General features: G+C 36.7%; 2 protein-coding genes across 3 annotated transcripts in view; both read left to right on the forward strand.

The window, feature by feature from the left end:
- Positions 1-23,906, forward strand: part of LOC145492340 (importin subunit alpha-3-like) — a 74,759-nt gene that overhangs the window by 25,670 nt on the left and 25,183 nt on the right. For both annotated transcript variants that reach the window (XM_081471777.1, XM_081471778.1), the window contains exons 6-13: positions 6,776-6,828; positions 8,729-8,776; positions 10,114-10,161; positions 15,102-15,187; positions 15,765-15,851; positions 21,150-21,232; positions 21,937-22,023; positions 23,556-23,600. In XM_081471777.1, the coding sequence (XP_081327903.1) occupies positions 6,776-6,828; positions 8,729-8,776; positions 10,114-10,161; positions 15,102-15,187; positions 15,765-15,851; positions 21,150-21,232; positions 21,937-22,023; positions 23,556-23,600 (537 nt within the window). The remainder of the gene's footprint in view (positions 1-6,775; positions 6,829-8,728; positions 8,777-10,113; positions 10,162-15,101; positions 15,188-15,764; positions 15,852-21,149; positions 21,233-21,936; positions 22,024-23,555; positions 23,601-23,906) is intronic.
- Positions 1-23,906, forward strand: part of LOC145492515 (uncharacterized) — a 137,684-nt gene that overhangs the window by 11,224 nt on the left and 102,554 nt on the right. The window lies entirely within an intron of this gene.

Here is a 23,906-nt window from a genome sequence, read left to right on the forward strand (position 1 = left end):
CCATATGTCACCTTTGTGAGTGTCGTATCATTCAATGGAGTCACGATTCCCGCCTTTTGCTTTTTTTTGAATTGGTTTCTCCATATAATAAAAAGAACATTACATGTTGGCTCGAAGATATGAATTTTATGTTCTCGTGGCAAGAACAATATCTCACTCGTTCGCTTCGCTCACTCCTGAGATATTGTTCTTGCCACTCAAAAATAAAATTCATATCTTCTCGCCACCGTGTAATATCCTCTATATATTAGTGGAAACAAAGGCATGCTTTGATGTTGCGAATTATGCCTTTTCAAGTAGATTGAAGCTAATTGAGCTTTTACAGTACAAAGCCATCCATGCTTAAAATGTCAAGAATATCTAAAATAGATGCATGTTTGCCAACAAATGCATTAGTCACAGTAGCAGTTTTCAAAAAATGGCCCTGCATGAAAGAAAAAAAACTATAAAACTGTAAAAACAAAACAAAACAAAAAAAATAGGTCCGCAATGCGTACTTGTGGTCTTATGCTTAGTTTTATTGATCGCGCAGCCATGGGCCGAGCGCGGTTCTTAGTTGACACAGAGTTTATTATTTTTTTGGTTTTGTTGGTGACCAGAACCAAACTTCCTCTCGGCCTAATTTTGAATCACGCAACCTGTGATGTTTATTCGTTAAAAGCTGTTGAAACATTAATACACGGACAATGTTAACTATGGATATTGTTTTCTTTATTGTCTGTAAAATATATTTTCTTTTGGTTTTATCGAAGCGTTGGCTTTGAAGGGAATAATAAATATGCTAAAAAAAGGTATTACGTCAGCCATGGAATGCGCTGACGTTGCAGCTTTCACTTTCGCTATGTGACAAATAAGATCGTGTTTATTTTGCCAGAAGCAATGGTCATTAATTTATTTGCAATTTTGCGAGTATTTCTTGTGGGTTTAGGCAAATGAAGTGAATTCTTTGGCTGTTTCATCACGGTGAGTTGAGAGATCTCAAGGAAAATTAAATATTTGCTGAGGTAAACAAGAGCTTGCCAGAACTTGCAGTGTTTATGTCAATGCTGGGGGGGGAAACACAACTGTTCTAAAATTAGCCATGGATAGCGTAAATGCATGTACTAACCAAGAATACCGCTGGACAATGTCAGCCCTAGGGCTCCCACAACCATATGACTGCTGCAAACGCTACAGAATGCACCAAACGCTTAACAAACGCTAACAGATGGCTAAGAGACTAACAAACGCCTACAAAAAATGCTACTGACCAGACTAGCTCCTAGCGCATAAATTAAATTTGGCAATTATTATGCACACACAGAAATCCATGGCTTTGAAATGGTCAATATATTTTAGCGCTTTCTTGGCTTTATCTTTCATAAAATTTAATGTGGAAAAAAGTTTATTTCAAGTTTTTTTTCATATTTTAATTTTAAGTTTGGAATTTTAGGTGTTTTTTTAAAAACGAAGTCAACTTATTTGACACGCACGCGTTATCTGATAAGCATCTTGTTGGGACTTTGCTTCTAAATGAAATAATTTGTGTTTACTCTGATGTTGGTATTGTATCGTGCTAAGCCGTTTTTGTGTGTTTATAAATTTAGAAAATTACTACATGGCTTCAGAAGATACGAAGGAGTATATTTATTGAGGTATTTTTTGGTAAAAAGAAAATACTTGATAGTTGGCATGTCAGGTGTATGTTTTGAATGGGTTTTGGGTGGTTGGACTGATGTACGTGTCTTGGACCAATCAGACTGAAGCTTCTATGGACAACCAATCCAATTGCTGCTTGCAACAGTTGCAATTTCAGTAAGTATGTGTGGATTCTTGCTGATGTCAGCTAAACACTGCTTCAAAACAATGGCAGAGAAACCATTGTCATTTGGCAGTGCTTCACATGGGATTATGAGGATCGAAATTGAAAGTATGAACTGATATATATTTTCGGGGAGAAAAGGTGTTTTCGAATGAGCATTTCTACTGTGAGTGCTTTGGAGATACCTACAGAAAGCACTGAAACCAGTGAAAATGTTACCTTGAGGTAGAACTAGCCAGCGCTGGCTCGTTTTGGCAAAGTGGTGCTTCCAACAATCCATGTATGGCAATACTAACAAATCATCTCCGCATTCTCGCTGAGTCGTTCCGTGTTGTTTTACGCTGGATCCAGGGAACTGAAACTATGATCCAATATTTTTTTTGAAGGAAAGGTGTTTTCAAATATGGCCTTTATACTGTGGAAATACGAACAGAAATCTTAAAATCAGTGAAATTGTCAGCTTGAGGCGGAACGAACAAACACTGTCTTCTCTAAAAGTAAGTGGGCACTTTTCTGTCGATAGTGATCAAACTGTATATTTTTTACTGCGTTATATAACTAATTTAATTTTTAAATAATCTATTTTCCGCAGTTTCTCCAATGTTCAATGTTGAATCGTGCGAAGTCCTGCAGTTAAAGTTTTGTTTACAACGAATTCAATCTAATGTAACGCTTAATGCTTTTTGCAAGTGGTCACAATGTAAGGTTATTTGTTACCACTTTGTTTATATTATTTTTAGTTTCTACACTGTCTAATCTTAAACTCTGTGAAGTCTCAGAGCGGTACAGATGTTTGAACTTTTTTTAAGTGTAATGACAACAGTTAGGTAAATTATGAATAAGTTCACTGAGCTTAAAAAATTATTTTTGTTGTGGAAGCAAATGTAGCAAGCTAATTTTGTTTTTAGGTAAGCTTTCAAATGGTAACTTGACACTTGTTTTTCAGGGATGAGCAGTTTCAATAGAACTGATGAATCAGTGATTCTTCTTGTTATTTGTGTTTCTAGGGGCATTTTGATATATAATTTGTAGTTTTCCAATAAAGGGAATTTCAAAATATTGATATTTGTCGGAGTTTTTCTAAAGGTTTTCAATTTTAGTACGGAAAGACTCCAGGGCAGCTAGTTGAACCGCAAATTTATTAAATCAGACTTGAAGGCCAGCCAGTTGGAAACTTAACATGGCTCCTTGCACAACCTCTGGGGCATGGGATATTTTGAATTCTAAAACCATCTTGGATGCAAAATTAAGATCTCAGTGGAAGGGAAGGGAGACGAGCATGCAAACATCACATACTGACTGAAACAATGAGAGCCCATTCTTGTATGCAACTACTTTTTGGAATGTCCTAGGTGGTCCTTTGACTGTATATGAAACAATTCTTGTTGTCAGTAGTATTCTAGAAAGTTTGTTGGATGTGACAAACTTCACTGTCAAAATGGACACAATGTCCTTTGTGGAAATTAGATATGGTGATGGAAATTTTGCATTGCTATCATTCCATTTGAAAGTATGCAAGACCAGATCAAGGTTCTTGTCTGCGAAGGGGGTGTGGAGAAAATGTCACGAGATACAAGTGCTTTTTAGGTTTTTTATTTCAATTCTATTTCATGTGCATCTAGCGATGACTCTCTGATACCCCCAGTCACCTAGTTCAATGTTGTGTAGGTGCTGTGATCTGTGTAGTCTTAGAAATAGGAAAATCAACATTGTTTGGGAGGAAGGGGAATGTTTCCAGGGCAATCAAAACCCAATCACATTGTGGGTTCTATTAAAGAACCAATCAAATTGTCGGTTGCAAAAAAGGAACAGTATGTTGTTAAAACAGATTGCACAATTACCAGAGGTAAATTTTGGATCTCTCAGAAAGTTACTTTTTCTGTGACTCTTTTTTTGTCTCCAAAAAGGCTTTCAGGTGTTGAGAAGGGTTATGTGACAAGAAAACTTCCAAACCTCTGCAGATTTTGTGTCATCTTATTAAATTTATACTTTCTTTCAGAGGTCTAGTTGTTTCACCTTCAAAAATGTTAAAATCAATACTAATTTGGAGTGGTTTCTGGGATTGTCAAAACCAAAGAAATTGTAATCAACCTGATCAACGCTGGCAACAGAATAAGACTATGCTATTGCATTAAATTAGTTCTTGTTATAAAATGAATCCATAAAATTACCAACCAATCTGCTTTTACTGTTAGCTACTATTACAGACTGCATAACTTAGCTGTCTTGCAGGAAAAGCTCCACTGAAGTTCTTTGAAACAAAGTTACTGATCAAATTGTCAAAATCAAACCTTGATAAATCTAGGCTTGGTATTATGCTTCATAAGATGAAACACATTCTGTTTTTGCTGTGTATCATGACCAAACTTGCTGGATTAACGTAATCACAAACATTAGATCTCACGGGACTCTGAGTGCGAAGTGGATCTATCCTTAATCAATTTTTACTGCTTTTAATGAACATATTTTCTTATACATTTTACTTGTGACTACATTGTTAATTCTTATATTTTAATATAAGCTAGTTCTTAGTCTTAATATATTTAAATTTATATACCTTCATAAGGCTCTTATAATTTCTTTTTTCTGTTTTTTTTGTGGCGTACCTTTAAACTAGCTTTTTAGCTAAGCATACCGACCACATTAAATATATTGATTGATTGAAGGCTGCTACACTGTACTTCCACAGGGTTTCAATTCACAAAAAATAACTCATGCTCGCCTTGCATGCCTATGTTTTTCATTAAAGTAAGAGAAAGTGTAGACTGAAGTAATTCTGCAGTTTTATGGCAGATATCAGCCAGTTTCACACTGCTGACGGCCGTAAATGCTTATAATATTGTGTAAATAAATCTACTTCTCTCATTACATGAAAGTAGGATTTAACTGGAAAAAAAGCAACAGTCCTATTTATTGCAATGTCATTTGTACAGCACAAAAACTAGCTTTTACTAGACTATTCTAAGATACTTTATTCTGTGTTTTGTTCGCTTCAATCGAAGTGGCTATGAGCCACTCAACTTAAAAATTGGATCGTCTGTAGACAGTGACAATTTTGATGCCACTGACTTGAGGTTTCAATCCGTAGGGCAAGTTAAAATTAAGGAATAGTGCAAAACACAACGGTAAGAGAATACACGAGATTTCACACTGTTGAAAACATTCATGAATTATCAGTCTCAGAGACCAAGTTATCCTCGTCCGAGAGACCGAGACCATAAACCTGTACCATAAACCTGTACAAGCGGACACCTTTGGGAACTGAGCTATTTATATAATTACAGGTTACTTCTATTTATAAAAATGTTCATGCAAAAATTTAGTCAATGTAGAGTATTTCTACGGTAAGATATTGAGTACTTGCGTCAGAAATTCAAAGAATAACTAACTTGACATTGTGAAAGCGACTGTAAAACGGCCTTAAACAGCAGATGTTTGAAACCCAGGATGTAACTCCTATATGAAAAGTTCGGGGATGCTCATCGTCTCAGGTACAATTCAAGGATTCTGGTCTCACTTAATAGGGTGTTGACGATGAAACTTCACCATGAAACAAGCATCCCTGACCTTTTCATATGGGAGTTGCCCCTCCCCCCCAGGGTTGTAGATGTCTAACAGGAAGTGATGGAGTGAAATCACTTCACAACTACAACTTGGTAAATAATATTTTCCAAGTTAAAAAATGATGCGCTGAGGTGTAGAACATTTTACTGGTAATTAAATCAGTTTCGATTTGTGTCACGCATTTTTTGGGGGAAATACTTTATTCCCTCCAATCCAATTTGGGTTCAAACAAATTAATAACTGAACAATTTTATTTCCGTATAATTTCTCTAATATCATGCTCAGGACTAACCTACTAGCATTCAGAGTATGCGGCGCAGTTTTCAAAATAGCCAGTTAAATGTGTCGGTTGCCCGCTTATTTTGATGACCCCGTAATATTGGCCTGTGAGAGTTTGTGTGGTGCAACCCGCACTGGATTTTAAGCCAATGAATGTGGGCTTGCAAAAGCATATTGGTTTCAGTGCAATCGGCACTAAACACAATCCAAGTCTAGATATGTTGGCTTGCTTGAGCAAACAACTCCTGTATTGCCAAGGAAACTCACTCAGCAAAACTTGAATGAAATAACAAAGAAAAAATAAGGCAGTGCAGTTAATTTTCAAAACGAAAGGAAGAAGGGTGTTCACTCAGGCTTTGTACTGCAATATCAAATCGTACTTAACAAGTGAGCTGATTGAACACATCATATAAAAACAGTAAAAGAATCATTATGTATATTACGTTGTTCAAGAAGAGCAAGCACATGATAAAGCAGGTAGTTATGGGAAGGCCTAGACTTGCCACAAGCCGACTTCTACTTCTATAAAATGAGCAACAAAGTAGCAATAAGCGAACAATGATCGAAGTCACAAAATTCTGGAAATGGACTTTGAGAAAGTCTAGGGAAGGCCCTTCTTTCTTCTGTGCCATTTCGTGACTTTTTATGTAAATTAACAATGAATGAGACCACGTAAACTCACTATATATGGTTAAACCAATTATATTTGCTTGCGTTTAGTTGCTTCCCAGTTTGCCTGTGGTTAGTTCCACTCAGGTTTGCTTGCGGTCAGCTTTCATTTTGTGGTTTGGGTGACACTGTATTACATATATTTAGGCTTGCAGTATCTATAGTTACAAAATTTGATCCCTTTCAGCTAACAACTGAATTCAACAGTCATGACAATCGGACACGAAATGTCACAAGAACGAAGGGCCTTCTCGTCTATCACGTCAAGTGATATGACTACCAATAAAATCCCATCCCCAGTTTCCACGCTCTACGCTTGGAACGCTTGGGACTATGACCCCCCTTTTGGCGACCAAATATAATGACAACAAATGGCCTACATTTTATGACTTGGGCTTTCCTACGGAAGCCCAAGTAAAAAAGAAAACATTTTACTTACACATGTACTCTACTTGTTTGTAGAATGCAAGTAGTCAAGACCCCACAGAGCAACTTGGTGCTGTACAAGCTGCTAGGTTAGTACACTGCAACTTTCTATATGGTTCTCACTTGTTTTTACATCAGTTTGGGGGTGTTCTGAAGAATAAAGCCCTCCTATTTTGTAAGCAAGTTAAATTGCTGGACATGCCCAGGAATAAGCTGTCATCATTTTATTATTCCCAAAAGTAATACTGTATGTGTCTGTTCTCCCCTATAAATGTTTTTTTTTTAAAATTTGATATTTATTTTTCTTAGGATTAATTTGAAGCGCAGGGTTTGTGATTAAAGTACTGCTGAAAAGATTATAAATACATGTATACTGGTCTCTGATCAGGCCAGAACTTTTAGGTTGCTGGGCATATACATGGACATGTTTAGGCAATTACAAGTGGCAGGTGTTGTTGTTCAAATCACTATTAGGAGTTTCAAAATGTTTTGAAGTAGGCAGCTGTAGCTGGAAGAGTAGGTGGTTGTGACTAGTCACAAGCTGCAAGGCCCCTCCTAGGGGTTCTGGGGGCATGCCTCCCTTCCTCCAGAAAATCTGAAATCTACTATGTGGAAGCTAGGAAATGCATTTTTAGCATTTAACGTTAAATACTGATCTATCAATGGCATAACTATATGCTGAGCTTGTTTGCTGCAAGCTGATTGCAAAAACCAGAGTAACCAGCGATATATAATCAAGTAGGTGGCAGAACTCTGGCAGTTGCTGGTTTGTTTTGAAAACACTGGGATGCTAGTGTGTGTTACAGTGCACTACATGTAGAACCCATTGATGCACTCTCAGGGGTTTCATTAATGTTTTCAGCAGGAGGGCAACTGGTTTTCACAGCTGGGCAAAACTAATAGAACTGAACTTCTTTATAAGAGATACTTTCTATACATTGTCAAACTAGGTAGGCAAATCATCCTTACAGCCAGTCAATTTGCCTGGTGCCTGGCCCTTAGTGAAACTCCTGCAATGTTGAGGAAGACAAAGTGGGTGTTTATTAAGTTTTGCCCAAAAAGAACACGGCAGTTGAATCCAGGGACATTGCCATACCTTGCTCAAGTTTATCTGACAAATGTCCAGTGCTATTAAAATTTCTTCTTTCACAGTTGTAGCAGGATGAAACAGACTCCTATTATTTTTTTCAATGGTGATGTACCTTTTCTTACTAATTTCATGTGTGCTTAATTCCGCAACAATTTGTGAACTGAATTTTGTAAATATTAATTTTTGCAATTGGGCATAAATTACAGCAAAAGTGTACTAAATATTTGGTATGCTCTTAATTACAAAATCGCCACAGCAGTACTTTTAGCGTCCCTGTCAGCTCTCCTCTGGTTTAGCCAAAATACAGTCTTCATGTAAATAGCTTTTCCTCACAACCAGAAACTACGGGTAATCACTTGTTGAATAGGTTTGCGACTTCCATTTCATAACACAAAATGTAGGGGTACCAGAGCATTTTTAAGAGTTAAATGAGTTGTTTTCATCTTTTTTTGAATACTTTTACGTCGCCTGTTACATTTTTCCTGTCACCTCCTCATAAGTCAAGCATTTTTTTGTCTTGCACTTGTTTAGAGTGTGCACTACGCAATCTGTAGGTACAGGTTTACAGCTGCGCTGGATTTCAGTATGCTTATCTATGGATAACAGCCAGTTTTTCAGATAGAAGACATTAATAAGCTGCTATTCTAGTGTTCCTGGTTTAAGTACAGATTCATTAAACTTGATTCGGTCACAGGAAAGTTTTGCTTTCATTTTAGTTGCATACTTGGTACAATAGTTGATTAAGTCAGTCTCAACCCTAGTGTGCAAGTGCCTTGTGTGATGTGCAGAAGTGTGTGCACTAACAAAAGTTGGCACCATCCTTAATGCACAGGCTTGATATATCCATTTGAAATCAGCTTAAGTGCTGATGAAATTGTTTCACAAATCTTTGTTAACAGGAAACTTCTTTCAAAGGATCGTAACCCCCCTATTGATGAGCTAATAGAGTAAGTACAATACTTGTAACTCTATTATTTTAAGTTATTGTATGTTAAAACTGCAATATGTTATTCGTCCCATTGTGTCAGTTTAATTAAGGTTCAAAACAATCATGGGACTTATTTGAAGGTTTCCTCCATCAAGTACAGTTCTTTGAACGCTGCAATTCACTGAAGTCCAATCAGCATATCAGGCCTGTGTAACCAGGGCTATCTTACATTTGGAAATATTCTGGTTTTCATTCAAAAATGAAATGCAAGTTGTGTTTCAGGAATGTGAATTGCAAAGTAGACAGTTAATCTCATCAACAATCGATGAGCTTGGGGAATGGTGCCTAAAAAGATGGTGGAACCCCAGAGCAAACTAAACCAAGCGCAGGGTATCCCTGACAACCCTGTGGGCAGCAACCACCAGGGACTGTCACACTGAAAAAACATTGGAAACACAGGATACTTACCACATACCATGAAGCCAAAGAGGGATGGGTGGGTTGGGAGAAAAGCTTAATGAGAACTGTCCAGCAGCAAAAAACACGCGGAAATGATTTGACATCTGAAGCCGAGCTGTAAAATTCAGCCACCCCTGCAAAATCCTCCAGCCACTGACCCTGTACTCACTCTGAGGGAGACTGCTGGCCAACAATCTTGTTTCGTGTTTAACTTAGCCTAAATTACATTAAGCCACATTTCATCAAACATGGCAGATAATTTTGAAAGAATGCAACTTGATTGAACTAATTAAGCAAGAAGAATAACACAAGCCAGACTGGTAGTCATAATCTGCCCTGCTTTGAAAAGTAATTAGCCAAACCTTCTTGCAGTAGACATGATCATGTTTAAGTGTCCCAAATGTACATGTACTTTGTCTGACTCAACATCTGGCACGCTGGCTAACATCAATGCACTGGTTCACTTTTGAACTCATTCATTCGATTTGAATAGAATGCGCTGGTTCAAATGTAAACTCCAAAGAACACTCTACTAAACTGTACACAGTTCAAAAAACCACACAATGACATGCATATAAAACTCATATTTTTACTCATGTACACTGTAAAATGCTTAGGAACCTCGAGCAAACTAAGGACAGCCAGAGGAATGGATAAACAACTCTGCCACTACCATGTCTGATGACATAATGACGTCATACACTAAATCTCATGCTCTTATTGTTTCTTGTGTTAGCTCTTTGTTACCTTACCTGACACATCCTGAAGTAGAGATTTTTTTGTGCCTCTACAATGCCTTGCATATCAACTCTATAATGCTGCCATCTTGTCAGCCTCACATCTTTCCTCGGCTGCGTCGTTAAAAATAAATATGTTAATATTTTTCTTAACTTGTAGTTCTGGCATTCTCCCAGTTCTGGTGAAGTGCTTGGAGAGAGATGACAAGTAAGTTGCAAAAAAAAAAGTAATAAACAGAGGATATGAATTATTACATATACAAAATGTAAGTTGACAGTCAGTAACCTCTTGGTAACTTTTCAGTGACAGAACTTTGTTCTTGATTATTGAAAATATTGCAAAGTAATGTTTGTGTAATTGTATACACTGTTAGCCAATTGAAACTGCTACACATGACATGCAAATGGCTATTGTAATTTTCTTTGAGAAATAAATTGTTTTTGCATTCATAGAACGCAGTCCTAATGCAGACTTGAGCCAAGTTTCATGGGACTGTTAACCTTGGTACGATCTTGCGACACTGATTTGGCCGCCCTGCAGCAGGGGCGAAAATGAATGACATCATGGCCAAACCATGTGCTGTACATTTCGTGTCCATCTGCTAACGTCATTCTTGTTCTCTTTTGTGGCTTCTTTTGTTATTTTCAACATTTTGGAGTTTTCTTTGAACTTGTTTTTCACTCTGATTGCATTCGACAAAAAAGGGAATGCAGTCCCAATGCAGACTAGAGTGATATTTTTTTGGCCCGGCAAAAACAAATTACATCATCACAAAGCACATGTATACAAGATGATTTGCTTTAGATCGTTCGCAATCAGTTGTTTGTTGTTTTGATTCTGGACCGTGAGTGGCCTCTTTTGTCAGGATGCGACATGACATGCTTTTGTTACATAACTCTTGGCTTTGAGGTGTTAACTGTGGGAACAGCTATATTTCATTGGCCATATTTTGATTACATTAAACAAATTTTGTTGACCTTAATTGATTAGTTCTAGTTGCCACAAATAGTTCAGTATCCTGCGAAACTCAAAATTGAATCAATGGAAGAGTACTCTGAAGCCAAGATCTATAAGAGTAAGCCAGAACTAAGGAACAGCAATGTAAATGCTGACTATTTCTATTCATCAGCGGAAATATTCGAATCAGTTGCCAGTTGCACAGAGTTTGCTTACGATAAACCACAGATAAACCGGCACGCGAGTGCAAATGCTAGCTGATATTTGTGCTTCCAGCTTAGAATACTAGATATAACACAAGTGTACTTTTAAAAATTAGCCTTTATGCTTAAAATTACCAGTAAAAGTAAAAATGAGATTTTAGCGTGAATTTTGAAGGCAAATGTTCTATTAAACTTGTGACTTACCGAAACTGGAGCCGTCACGCGACGTGTCAACAATAAAGCAAGGAAATCAAAATAAAGTTGAACCTCTATTAAGCGGCCAACTTTTACTTGACAGCCAGTGGCCAAAATCCCGGAAAAAATTGTCAGCTATACACTGTAATAAAAACGTCTATGCAACGGCCACCTCTATTAAGCGGCCATGGTCAGCTTCTTGCCACCCCAAGGGTGATTTTGTTTTGTTTTATACCTCTATTAAGTGGCCAGTTCTCTTGTCCCCCAGAGTGGCTGCTTAACAGAGGTTCGACGGTAATCTACAGAAAAATAGTGGACTTTGTCATTATGTTACATCTGTAAAAAGGCTTGCTTTCCTAATAACACGAGAAAATTAAAGTGTGAATTTAATTTAACTGATGAGGCACTGAAAAAATCTTTTTCTCTTCCCCATTCAGTTGCTTTGGAGCCAAATGTCAAGGCCTTTCAGTTCAAAATATTGAACTCTATACTCTACACGAATTAAAAATTACACAAAATTGGCAACAGCAGCAGATTATCTATGTTCTTTCTGCAAATGTGAATCAGAGACAATGCAGCATTTCTTTTATGATTGCTCTTAATCAATTTCTTTCTGAAAAGATTTCGAAGTATATTACTTATCTTTGACAAAGCAGCAGATGCATCTTAATTTGAAGGATATATTAGGAAGGAAAAATTTATTTGTGGGCGTGTAGAAGGAATAAAGAACATCCAAGTATACAAGGTTTTAAATCAAAAGTCAAATTAAAGTATGAGACTGAAAAATACATCTGTAGAAAAAATAATAATTTAGATATGTTTAGGAAGAAGTGGGCAATATAAATACTAGAAGTAGGTGAATAACTTAGAATATGTCAGGCTCAAATAGGTGTGACTTTGCTATGTAAACTTGTTCGTAAGTGTGTGTACGTGAGCGAGTGTGAATTAGTTGTGTTATACCGTAATTCCTGTTTATTATGTATAGTAAAGTAGCAAAGTATTGTAATGAAAGTTGTGTAAATAGTTGTGTGCATTGCAATAAAAAAATTGTGTTTCATCTGTCTGTAAAACTTCAGCTGTTCACAAAGATAATGATTTCACCAACAGACAGCTATTTAAGTTACATCACAGGTGTAGAAGGCAAATGCACTCATAATCTTTGATTACTACTAATCTCAGAATTATTTTGATTTTTAATGAGTGAGAATTCATTGTTTTATGTACATATTGATGAAGATTTCAGGACTGAGAATCAAGATCCAAGGATAGAGTCAAAATTAGGAACTTAATTTAGACAATGCTGAAGGTTCACTTGTCTTATCACAAGTGTTCAACTGTACAGTAAACTGGACTTAGCCTAAAGAACTATGTATCATATTCAAGCATGCTTGATTTCATATTTCAAGCCCCAATGATTTAAGTTCTGTGATGTTAGTTTTAAGACTACTGTCCTCTCAGAACTGTTCATTCAATCCAACCTTGAGATGACAGAAAAAAATGAGTTAGATGTAACCACTGATTAACAAAATCTCATCTTTGTTTTAAGTAGAAAGACTGTTTCATGCACCTGTGAAAAGTTGCCCTGTCGTAACAGACCTTTTTAGCTTGAGTAGTTTGTTGCAAAGACCATGTGATGATACTCTTGAGAATTCTTGCTAAAATCAAATTTTCAAATAGTCTTGTGTGTATGAATGAATAGTTTTTTGATGTAAATCAAAGTGGCTATGAGCCACTCAACTTGGAAAATGGATCGTCTGTAAAACAGTGACAATTTTGATGCCACTGACTTGAGGTTTTAATCTGTAGGTTAGTTGAAGTTAAAGCCCACTGGTATTGTTAAGAAATAGTGCAAAACACAACGGTAAGAGAATGCATGAGGAGACGTAACACTGTTGAAAACATTCATGAAGTTATCGGTCCGAGAGACCGAACTATCCTCGTCCGAGAGACCAAGACAATTATAAAGAAAGTACCCCTTCTTGTCTGATCACCAAAGCAAGTAATAATTCTCATTTTCATTCCCCTCATTGTTTTCGTTCTTTATTTTCCCAGCCAGTATCAGTGATTTTTTTCTCTCTTTGTTACCTTTTCTCATCTTAGAAATTAGAAAAAATGCATTCAGCATAGAATCACTATACCACAAGGACAGCAACACATCTCGTCCGCTCAACAAAGTTAAGCCCTGTTTGGCAGGATTCGTATCTGGATGGGTGACCAAATATGAATACCCCATGTTGTAATAACTTATTTTTTTCTTCATCTTCTTTTTTTTTCCTTCACTTTCTTAGATATTAAAGACTGCAGAACTCCCAGCCTTGTGTAATTTTGTTTTTTCTATTTATCAGCAAATTGTTCCTCATTTCGCCATATCCGTATTTCTGCATATTTATTTACAATATCGTATAAATAAACAGTTCGAATTCTCCTCAATTCTTTTGACTGTTGATCGTCAAAGACATTCAATCACGGCTTGAATCAATAGAAAACTCATACAGATCATCAGTTTTATGACTTTCAATGTCTTTTTTTTTTTTTTCCGGCAATCAAGAATGGTTAAACCTGTATGAGCGGGCACCTTCGGGAAATGAGCTATTTATATAATTACAGTAGCTACTATTCATAAAAACGTTTTTGCGAAAATTTATTCAATGTAGAGGATTTCTGCGGTAAGGTATTGAGTACTTACATCAGAAATTCAAAAAATAACTAACTTGGCACGGTGCAAGTGACTGTAGAACGGCCTTGGATGGCGGATGTTTGACACCCAGGGGTGGGGGGGGGGGGGGAACTCCAATATGAAAAGGTCAGGGATGCTTATCGTCGGAGGTACAAATCAAGGATTCTGGTCTCACTTAGGGTGTTGACGATGAAGCATCACCATTTTTAGCTGTCAAAGTATCCTTTAGGGTGCAGTCGAAGAAGTAATAATTAAAAGAAACACTCTCATTGAATTTCTGTTTTTAGGCTTGATTTCCGCTGATCTCTCGAGTAAGCGAGTCGGGTCTACAAGTACATGCAGGATCCTTTCTTGAACAGTGGCTGGTAATCGAACATATTCCATTTTAAGTGGTATCTTTTAGGGGTCTAATGAAGCTCAAGCAACTCCGATATTAGTCTCCTTTAGGAGTTAAATTCAAATTTTCCAATCAGCAACTCTGACCTTCTCATATGGGAGTTCCCCCTCCCCCCCTGGGGTTTCAAATGTCTAACAGGAAGTAACTCAGCGAAGGATTGAAGAAGGGAAGGAGTGATGGAGTGAAGGAGTGAAGGAGTGAAGGAGTGATGGAGTGAAATCGCTTCACCACTACAACTTGGAAAATAATATTTTCCAAGTTTAAAAAGAGCAATTCTCTAGAGAATATCACATGGTCTATAAGGGAAAAACAAACCACCCAACCTAGATGGGTGTATACACTGATACATGTCTAATGACTTCAGCACTTAGTTTAGTGTAATTCAACTATTCGCGTCTCTCGCAATTTTAGGTTTTTAACTTTTATTATATTGTATATTTTGTATTATTTCACAATATTGTTATAATCACTTATTTAGAATTTCATCGTGGCTTTCAACATTTTCATTAGGTTTGTAATTTTATTTTCTGAGGGCCACAAGCCTTTGGCTATTACGTGTTAACCCTCCGTAAATTAAGTCTTTATTATTATTATTATTATTATTATTTATTATTATTATTATTATTGTTATTGTTATTGTTATTATTGTTGTTGTTGTTATATTATAGTATTGTTGAAGTTAATTGCATTGTTTGATGGCTTGTGCCTCACTTTGTAGCCCTTCTCTTCAATTTGAGGCAGCTTGGGCCTTAACAAACATAGCCTCGGGCACTTCAGAACAAACAAAGGCTGTAGTTAAAGCTGGTGAGTAGGGGTTGTTTATCCAAGTAGCAAGTTGTGTTTCTATGCGAAGATTTCACACATACATTTATGTTTTATTTTGAACTTGACCGTGTCAGGCATTTTCTTGACAAAATAGTCAAGTAAAAAACATTTTATATACACTATAAAGTTATTGAAAGTGTTGAACATCAAAAAGGAACTAATTGTTATTATAGTAAAGCAAAGCCTTTGGGGTCAGTCATTTGGTGCACAAAGCTGGAATTGTGTAGCTCTAAATTATTTTTTACAAGTAACAAATTGAGAAGCAGGTTTGACTGTCATGTCATTCAAAATAGCTTATCATGAGTGGCTAATTAATAAAGGAAATATTAAAACAAATTTTTCATTTTTATGAAAGTTAAGTTTCCTGAGATATTGTCAGTGCAGATTTCAAAATCATGACAATATAGTTGTTGTGAATGTTAATCTCTTACATCATTACTATTAACAACATAACCAAGACTGTACTTCACAATTTGTTTTTGGTAATTTATACATGTTTCAGAAAGATTTTGTGGTTGGATTAGGGGTAAGTATAGTTTCTGTCTTGTCCTGTTAGATGCTGTCAAGTATTTCATGAAGCTACTGGAATCACCTCATCAAAATGTGTGTGAGCAAGCAGTTTGGGCACTTGGAAACATTATTGGTAAGACTGAAAAAGTAAATGTACTTAATAAAATACACCAAAGAGTGACTTGTTGTTCTTGATGCAGGTTGGACGCCCAAATCCTTGATATCCTTTTGCATACCCACTAGCAAACTTGTAAGAAAACTGAACCATCACCTAAGTTAGGTTCCTGTTGGTGCCTTGATTCCACTGTACATGTTCATTAATTTTTATGTTGCATGGGTTTTACCTTCCACATTACATGTATGCACAAATATGCAGCTGGAATCTGAGATAAGTACATTTTCAATCGCCAGAAAGCATTTTCAGTGCAGAGTGCACTATTGGGATGGTTTTAGGGGATGCCATGGCCTAAGGAACTAAGTTACCAACGCACAAAGGTGTAAACTTAAGTGTTTGTTTAATGAATTAATTGGTAATTTTACTTGTAAAATAGAGTTAACAACTTAAAGCGTTGCATGGATATCACACGTGTATCATTCCTTTAGTCACGCTATACTGCAACTCAATGTTTGACTAGGTTTGACAACTGTCAACACTATGTCTTGTGGTTAAGTCATGAAAGACATTTACATAAGCAGACATTGCTCGTTGATGTGCGTGAGATGAACATTACTTTGTCCTTGGAACTACAATAACAATTACGTTAAGCAAGAATAATTGTGATCTATTCATTTCTTTGCCTTATATGCTTGATCCCGGTTTGCGTGCCGGGATGCAGGCAGCCTAAACAAAACTCTGTTATCATGTGTAATGGATACAAGATAAACGATATCAAGTTATCATTTATAATTCCTGCTTGCCTGTTCTCATACCGAACAATGCCTTGTGTTGTCGTGACTCTCACTAGTGCAAGTAGCTAGTTTGTGATTTGTCTGTATTTTCCCCGCCTCTCCCACCCATTATCAATAAACAGCTGGACTACAGAGTTGGGTGCACACCTGCCACTTAGCTTCGCACGTAGCAGGCCGGGTGGGACCTGCTGTTTTCAAACTATTGTGTGTTTGCCAAGGTTCAAAGAGTGGAAATGTATGTCCTCTGCTTAGCAGCTTGTTTATTTCATCGACTAAGAAAGAGAGCAAAAAGTTCATATTTAGCCGAAACTTTCCTATTTCAGTTTCATTTAATAAAACTAGTAAATGTGTGACAAAGGGAACCTCTCGTATATTGCTGCAGGCTCCATGGCACTTACTGAAACCACCAATACATTTAATCTGTCTTTGAGGTGACTAATTCACCAGTGTAGGATATAATCTTGGTCAAATAATGATCTTTACCGCCAGTACTTCTGGTTGAAACACTTCTCAGTTGTATTAATCGATAACATTGTGTATTAAGTTGAAGTGGTTTTACTGTTAACGCTAAAGGTAGCAACAAAATGAGAATGTGCCATTCTTTGACTCCATGTAACTATTTGATAATTAGATTAGTCCTTGTTTTTCATTGAAATGAAAATTAACGTTTCGAATAAAACAAAAATCATTCTTCCATTTATTTATCCGATTTTAACTTGATACCATGTATTTAATTAAAAGTAAATAATTATCAATAACTTTATAAGCAGTATTTCTTTCTTTTTTTTTTCATATATTTTCAACTTAGCTATTACGTTGTATATTGCAAAAACAAAATAATGTCCTGTAAATAAAGAAATAATGCAGAAAGGTTGTTTATCATAAAAAAGGAAAAAAAAACTTTTGCTTTCAACATATTCATAAATTCAGACAATGTAATATAAGTTTGAGTCATGTAAGTGCTACTATGATTTAAAAAAAAAATACAAACAGAGGAAAAATGAAAAAAAAATGTGTCTCCAGCAGTGAAAAAGAAAGCACATTGACTTTATGTTTTTGAGAAAACAAGGGTGTCATTTTGCATCCTTGTGAGGAAAACGAAAGTATCATGTTACAAATTTTGAAAACTTTTTTGTAATCTGATCTGTTGCTTTTTATCTGAATTTTCGGTGACCTCTGTTCACCTTCATCAGAGTTCAACAATACAATATGAAAGTTTGTTATTGCTCCCGCTACAACCCCATGCTTGGTGTTGTTTTATTGATTTTTAAATCAACAGCAAGTAAGCGCGAGGGAGCAGTTTCCTCTTATTGATGGCAGTGCTATCCAAAGCTGAGTACCATGACTCCAAGAAAAGCCAGTTGTGATAGTTGTTGACACCACGTTCAAGGATCTGAGCGTTTTGTGGGTGGATGTTGTGATCCGTAGACTCAGCATGCTGTTTAATTGCTGACTCCCTGTTGCTCACATGGCCTGGATCATTCTCTGCCCTGCGCAAGCTCCATAAGCGCTTGCTTTCCCCGACATAGGTGAATGCACAGTCATGGCAGCTCACGTTGTAGACGATCCCTTGGACTCATTCAATTGCTGGTTGGTCCTTTGGCTTTTTAAATATCTGGGCCGATGTTCTTACTGGTCTGAAGGCTGTCCAAATGCGAAATTTTCAGAGGACACGGCCCACGCAATCGAACGCACCCTTTACATAAGGAAGGACTGCAAATCTCAGTGGCCTCTCCTGTGACTGTCTGGGTCTGGTCTTGTTGCAAAGGCATTTCTTCAACAGACTACCAGGATAGCCATTTGCTGTTGAATCACTTAAAACGCATTCCCAGTCATTCATTCTTATTTCAGGGCACAAAGGGAGGAAGTTAGCTCTGTTGAGGAGTGTTTTCACCACAGCTTCCCTGTGTTGCCCTGGATTGTGAGATGCAAAATCAAGATACTTGTTGGTGTGGGTTGCTTTCCTGTAAGCATCAACCTCTACGGAACAATCACCCAACACAGTTATTCGTGAGTCCAGAAAGGAAATACTCTTGACCTTGTCATTTTGGCATGCGCACTCTATTGTGAATTGGATATTACTGTTAATAGAGTTCAAATGCTGGTGGAAAAGGTCTGTGTCTGTTCTCTTCAAACCTACTTTGCAGTTGTCCACATACCTCTGTCATCAGCGTGGAGCAGTTGGAGAGGTAGACAAGGCCCGTTCCACTATGTTGTCCATGACAAGATCGGCAACCACCGCACTGACTGGTAACCCCATTGGGCAACCAAATACTTGGTGGTAGTGCATTCCATGGTAAGTGAAATAGCTATTTTCCGGGATGAATTCCAGCAAGTGTATAACTTGCGACTTAGTGAGGGTAGTTGTTTCTTGCCATTCATCAGACTTTACAACGTCAATCGCCAACTTTTCAGGAATGAAAGTGAAAGTGACACGACATCAAAGGATACATGTACGAGTTCCTCATTGTCAGTGACCTGTTGGTTGTGTACGAACTCTGCAATTTCAGTTGAGTTCTGCACGGTATACTGGTTATCCACTTGCAAGGTCCTGAGTACCTTCGTCAAGTACTTGACTTGGTCTCTGGGGAACACGGCTCAACTCCTCTGCTGGGATTACAAAATGGTCGTTATTTGGTTGAGGCTCCATTTTATGCAAGGTTTTTTTTTTTCTTTCCTTGACAATATGGAGCTTTTTCTTTCTTCTTTGGGTCGGTTTTTTTCGTTTTCTTTACCCAAGGACTCTTTTCTGCTTTTGATTTTTCCATAGGAGTTAGCGAAAAGAGCTTTCGCATGGGAATTTTTGTCAAGTGCATGATGTAAATAAATGACATGAAATACGAGCGATGAGCGTTTGCCGTGAAAATTTCCCCAGGGTTCTCGCCCGTTGACAAGATTATGATACCTTCCTAGTTTATTAACTTTATTTGAAAATATGTTTTTTTCTAAACAACTTGGCCGCTTTTTGAGATTTTTAATGTTTTTCCTTTGGAAACACTAGATAAAATGACGAACGTCAATTTTGTCCAATAAAAGAAAAAACGATTTTTTTGGCCTCTGAAGGTGGGAAGTAACCTTAACGTAAAACACCAAATGACAGTAAAATTCACAACTGTCTTGACAAACGGTAATTGTAAGTTATTTTTGGGACTTGAATGAAAATATGCACATGAAACATGCACACTGCTTAGATTATGTCTTAGCAAGTTTCTGTCCCATCACATTCTGTGTGACTACTGTGTCAGAACCATAAATTACACTCTGTAGTCTCTGAGATTGTCTCACTAGTTGGTATCAAATTGATTAAAGTGATATTTTGTTTCAATGATGTCACTTCATATTTAATATATTGCTATCCATTATTCATGAAAAGATACACTGAATCACGAGTGGATGTCAAAAGACGAGTCACATACGCCAACCTCAGCTCCACTACTTCCTTGTTATTTTAAGCTGTGAAAGAAAGACTACCATGCCTTACAGCTTCAGAAATCATTGCCTTGAACTGAGAAGAGGAATACATGAATATGTATTGCTTTTGAAGTCTGTGAAGCTCAGGGGTCCTAAGAAATTGCTCACAGAATGCCTTGAAGATTTCTGTAGTTTGTTGGTGCACCCTGCTACACCACTGGTTGTATACACCTGGCTGAAAAAACATTGTGCGAAGAACAGTATAAACCATAAACAATACAACTTTATGGAATTGTGGGAAGACAAGAGAAGCTTGTTCATGATTAGTATTCTAGAATGTTTCCTAATGGCATTTAATAATTACAGGTTTACTGCCCACAGTGGTGAGTTAGAAAAACTACGGAAACTGTCCATGTCTTCCTTAAGGTAGCTAATTTAGAAAACAAAGGAAAACTTGAGTGACCTGAGCTTTGATATACAGTGGGTGTATGCCCAAGTTTGCAACAGTTAGTGGACTTCAAGTCATGATTGATCATCGCAGTTTTACGTACAACTTAAGCAGTTGTGGAATTAAAGCCTGAAAAAAACAATTTAACTACACATGGAGTTTTTGGACTAAAAGCATTTTTGTTCACAAATTATAAAGATGAGATCCGGCCTGCAACTGACTGTTCATTGGAGAAGATATCTGTTAACATAAGCGTACAGACATAATTTGTGAGCAAACCGGCAGTTTCTTCGATAATATCATGACTAAATTAGTAATAAAGCCATAAAGCCTGTACAGTGAACCTTCAGAGTATGCCTTAGGCATCCTGATCTTATTAACCACTTTTATCGAATATCCATGTGTACGTCCAGAAGAATTCACATCAGTGTAAGTTTGGAAGTTTCCCAGAAAACCTCTCTGTGGCGTCGTTTATGGTGTATACTTTTTTCTGGACAGCTTTTTTTCAATATTAGGTAGATATTGTATGTATCTCTAAATCATGTGTAAATGTTGCAGTTGTGACTCCAAGCTACATGTAATAATATGCCAGACACCAGTTGTCTGCCTCACTCATATTTACTACATTGAAGCGTGGATTATTAATGTGGTGTTTCCTCTCAGGGGATGGTCCTGGTTTAAGAGATTTTGTCATTCGTCATGGTGTAGTCAAACCACTGCTCAAGTTTGTGAACCCCAATGTCCCGGTAAGTGCTGCTTGTATTTGCTGCTTAGAAGCATATAGAGTTTTTTGTAAAGAGCTAACTTCCAAGTGTAGCCTCTGGCTTAAGCCACAACTAAAGAAGTAACTTCTGTCTCATGTACCAATGAATACTTGATATCAAGTTGGTAATCCCTTTGAAACATTTATATTTGAAAATATCTTTGACCTTACTGTATATCCAGTTACATGTACTTCAAAAGCACACAAGAGGTAACTTCAAAAAAGTTGACTCTGGCTTCAACCACAACTAAAGAAACTAATAACTTGTGTCTCATGTCCTAATGAATACCTGACACATGGATATAAATATCCCTTAGAAATGTTTTGTATCTGAAAAGATCTTTGAATTACTGTTCATCCACTTGAAGACCCAGTATTGACCATCATGTTATTTTTTTGGTGTACATGATAGTGAGGTTTCTATTGTTTTCCAATGCTGTACAATGTGCAATGCATCCTGGCCAAAACTGGGGCTTTAACTTCAAAAGCACACAAGCTTATTTCATAATATGCAATATTCTCTGCAATGCCAAATGATTTCTGCTAATTGAGCTTAGAAAATAACCTATTTTGGTAGACAAACATTCCTTTTACTGTAAGATTTGATAATTTGGTTGCACAATGAGAGACTATTTATTATTGGACTATTGTCTTTGTTTTCGTTATCTATTTCTTTTAACTTGGCAGATCAGTTTCTTAAGGAATGTCACATGGGTGATAGTAAATCTCTGTAGAAATAAAGACCCCCCACCTCCCATGGAAACAATTCAGGAGGTAACTTACATGTAACTATGTTATTTTTTAAAAATAAAAAGGATATAAAGTTTGGAGTCTAGTGGCTCAAACATGACTGCAGTTTCTGGAACTTGACATTGCTAGAGATATTGTTTTATAGGTGCTGGTTTATTGCAGGTTACCCTGTTCGAAATCTGCTAGTATCTAAAGTAATTAGCAAAGTTATTAGTGTCTTTAAGACAATCATTTTAAGACACTGTGTCAAATCTGATATTTTCACAAACGAGACTTAAGTATAAGTTTCCTGAGTAACTGTAAATCCTGAGTAACTAGGGATCTAGATACCCAAATTAAGTAATACTTTTGGGAAAGAGATGCAGTTAATCATAGACTGATAACAACAGATAATGATCAGGATGGTTAAAAATGTGTTCTTTGAGATTGACAACTGTCAATAGTAAATCATTGTGCCAATCAAGTCATTTGTACTTCATTATTCAAATTCAAAACTCTATTCAACATTGTCACGTGGCTGTGGAATTTGGACTATACTTAATTGACATTGCAGTTTCTACAACATGTTTATCAAGCATCCTCTAATTTAAAAGAAAATTCTTGTTGCTCATCAACGTAGACATTTTAAGATAGGCTTTATTTTGAATCAACCGATTTTAAATTATACTGAATTGACTTATCCGTGACACAAACGAGAGCTTAAGTGAAGTGAGAAATAATTTCTGCTTATTTGAAAGGCTTTTCAAATTAAAGAACAATGGCATTTTCCCTTTTGGAATATCTTCTTTTGTTTTAGAGATATTGACATTTTTGTATTATGCAAATGAGGAAAGTCATGACGTCATAAGTAGTGCGACTAAAATGGTAAATTACTGAATCAGGAATATCTCTAGAAATATTGGAGCGATGTTCTTTAAAGTTGGCACCAAAAACGTACATCACAAAGGAAACATTAGAACTTTGACAAGTGTTCATGCAAGACTTTTGCTAGATCCCTTTAATACAAAACTTTAAACGTACAAAAAACAATGACTGAACCATGTCTGGTGAAAATCTCAGAAGATTTTAAACACTACTTGTTGACTTTTTGTCCCGTTTGTTTGGTCTTACTTTTGACTTTCACTCATATGTAGAGACTGTGTAATTATTCTGGGCTCAATTTGTTCATGGTGAATTGCAGTATGAATAATAATCATATCTTGACTGGGGAATGACCAGTGTATGCAAGTAAACTTAGAAATACTTTCAATAGTGTTAACACCAGAAGGTTCTTGCAGAGTGAAATCTAAGCTTCCTGTGTAGTGATAGTTATCGCTGTTTTCTGTCTTAAAGACAGAAGAGTTCTAATAAATCATTGAATATTTAACCCCATATCCTTCAGTCACTTTTATGAGGCCTACAAGCTGACAAAGTATGAGAAAACTCAATGCCTCTGAATCCGGCCAAACATTCTTTGCCTTTTGTTGTTTGCTCTTGACAATCCCTGGAATTTCAAGTTCTTATAATGTCAAAACCGTTGCTAGATCAAGGTGTTATGAGTTGTTATCACTCTTCAGGTCCTACCAGCACTAGCTCTTCTCATTCACCATCCAGATCTAAATGTAAGTAATAGATTATATCGTGTTCTTAACATTATCATGTTTCTTTCTGAACAATTTTATTACTTTGTGAATTCGCCGTTAGATTGAAAATAAAAATTGTTATATCAGCTTGTATGACTGGTTAAAGGAGCTTTTTCCAGTCTTGGCCCAAGAGCATGGACCTTCAAGGTCAGTAGCTGATTGAAAATTCTACACACTGAGGAGAATCAAAAAATGGAAGCAAAAAATCCTAGTTCCAGTTCTATTGTACACATGTGGTATAGCTGGGTGTTTGTTTCTGATCACGCATGGAGAGAGTAACTTCTA

The sequence above is a fragment of the Orbicella franksi genome, chromosome 7 (genome assembly GCF_964199315.1).
Source record: "Orbicella franksi chromosome 7, jaOrbFran1.1, whole genome shotgun sequence".
Taxonomy (NCBI): Eukaryota; Metazoa; Cnidaria; class Anthozoa; order Scleractinia; family Merulinidae; genus Orbicella; species Orbicella franksi.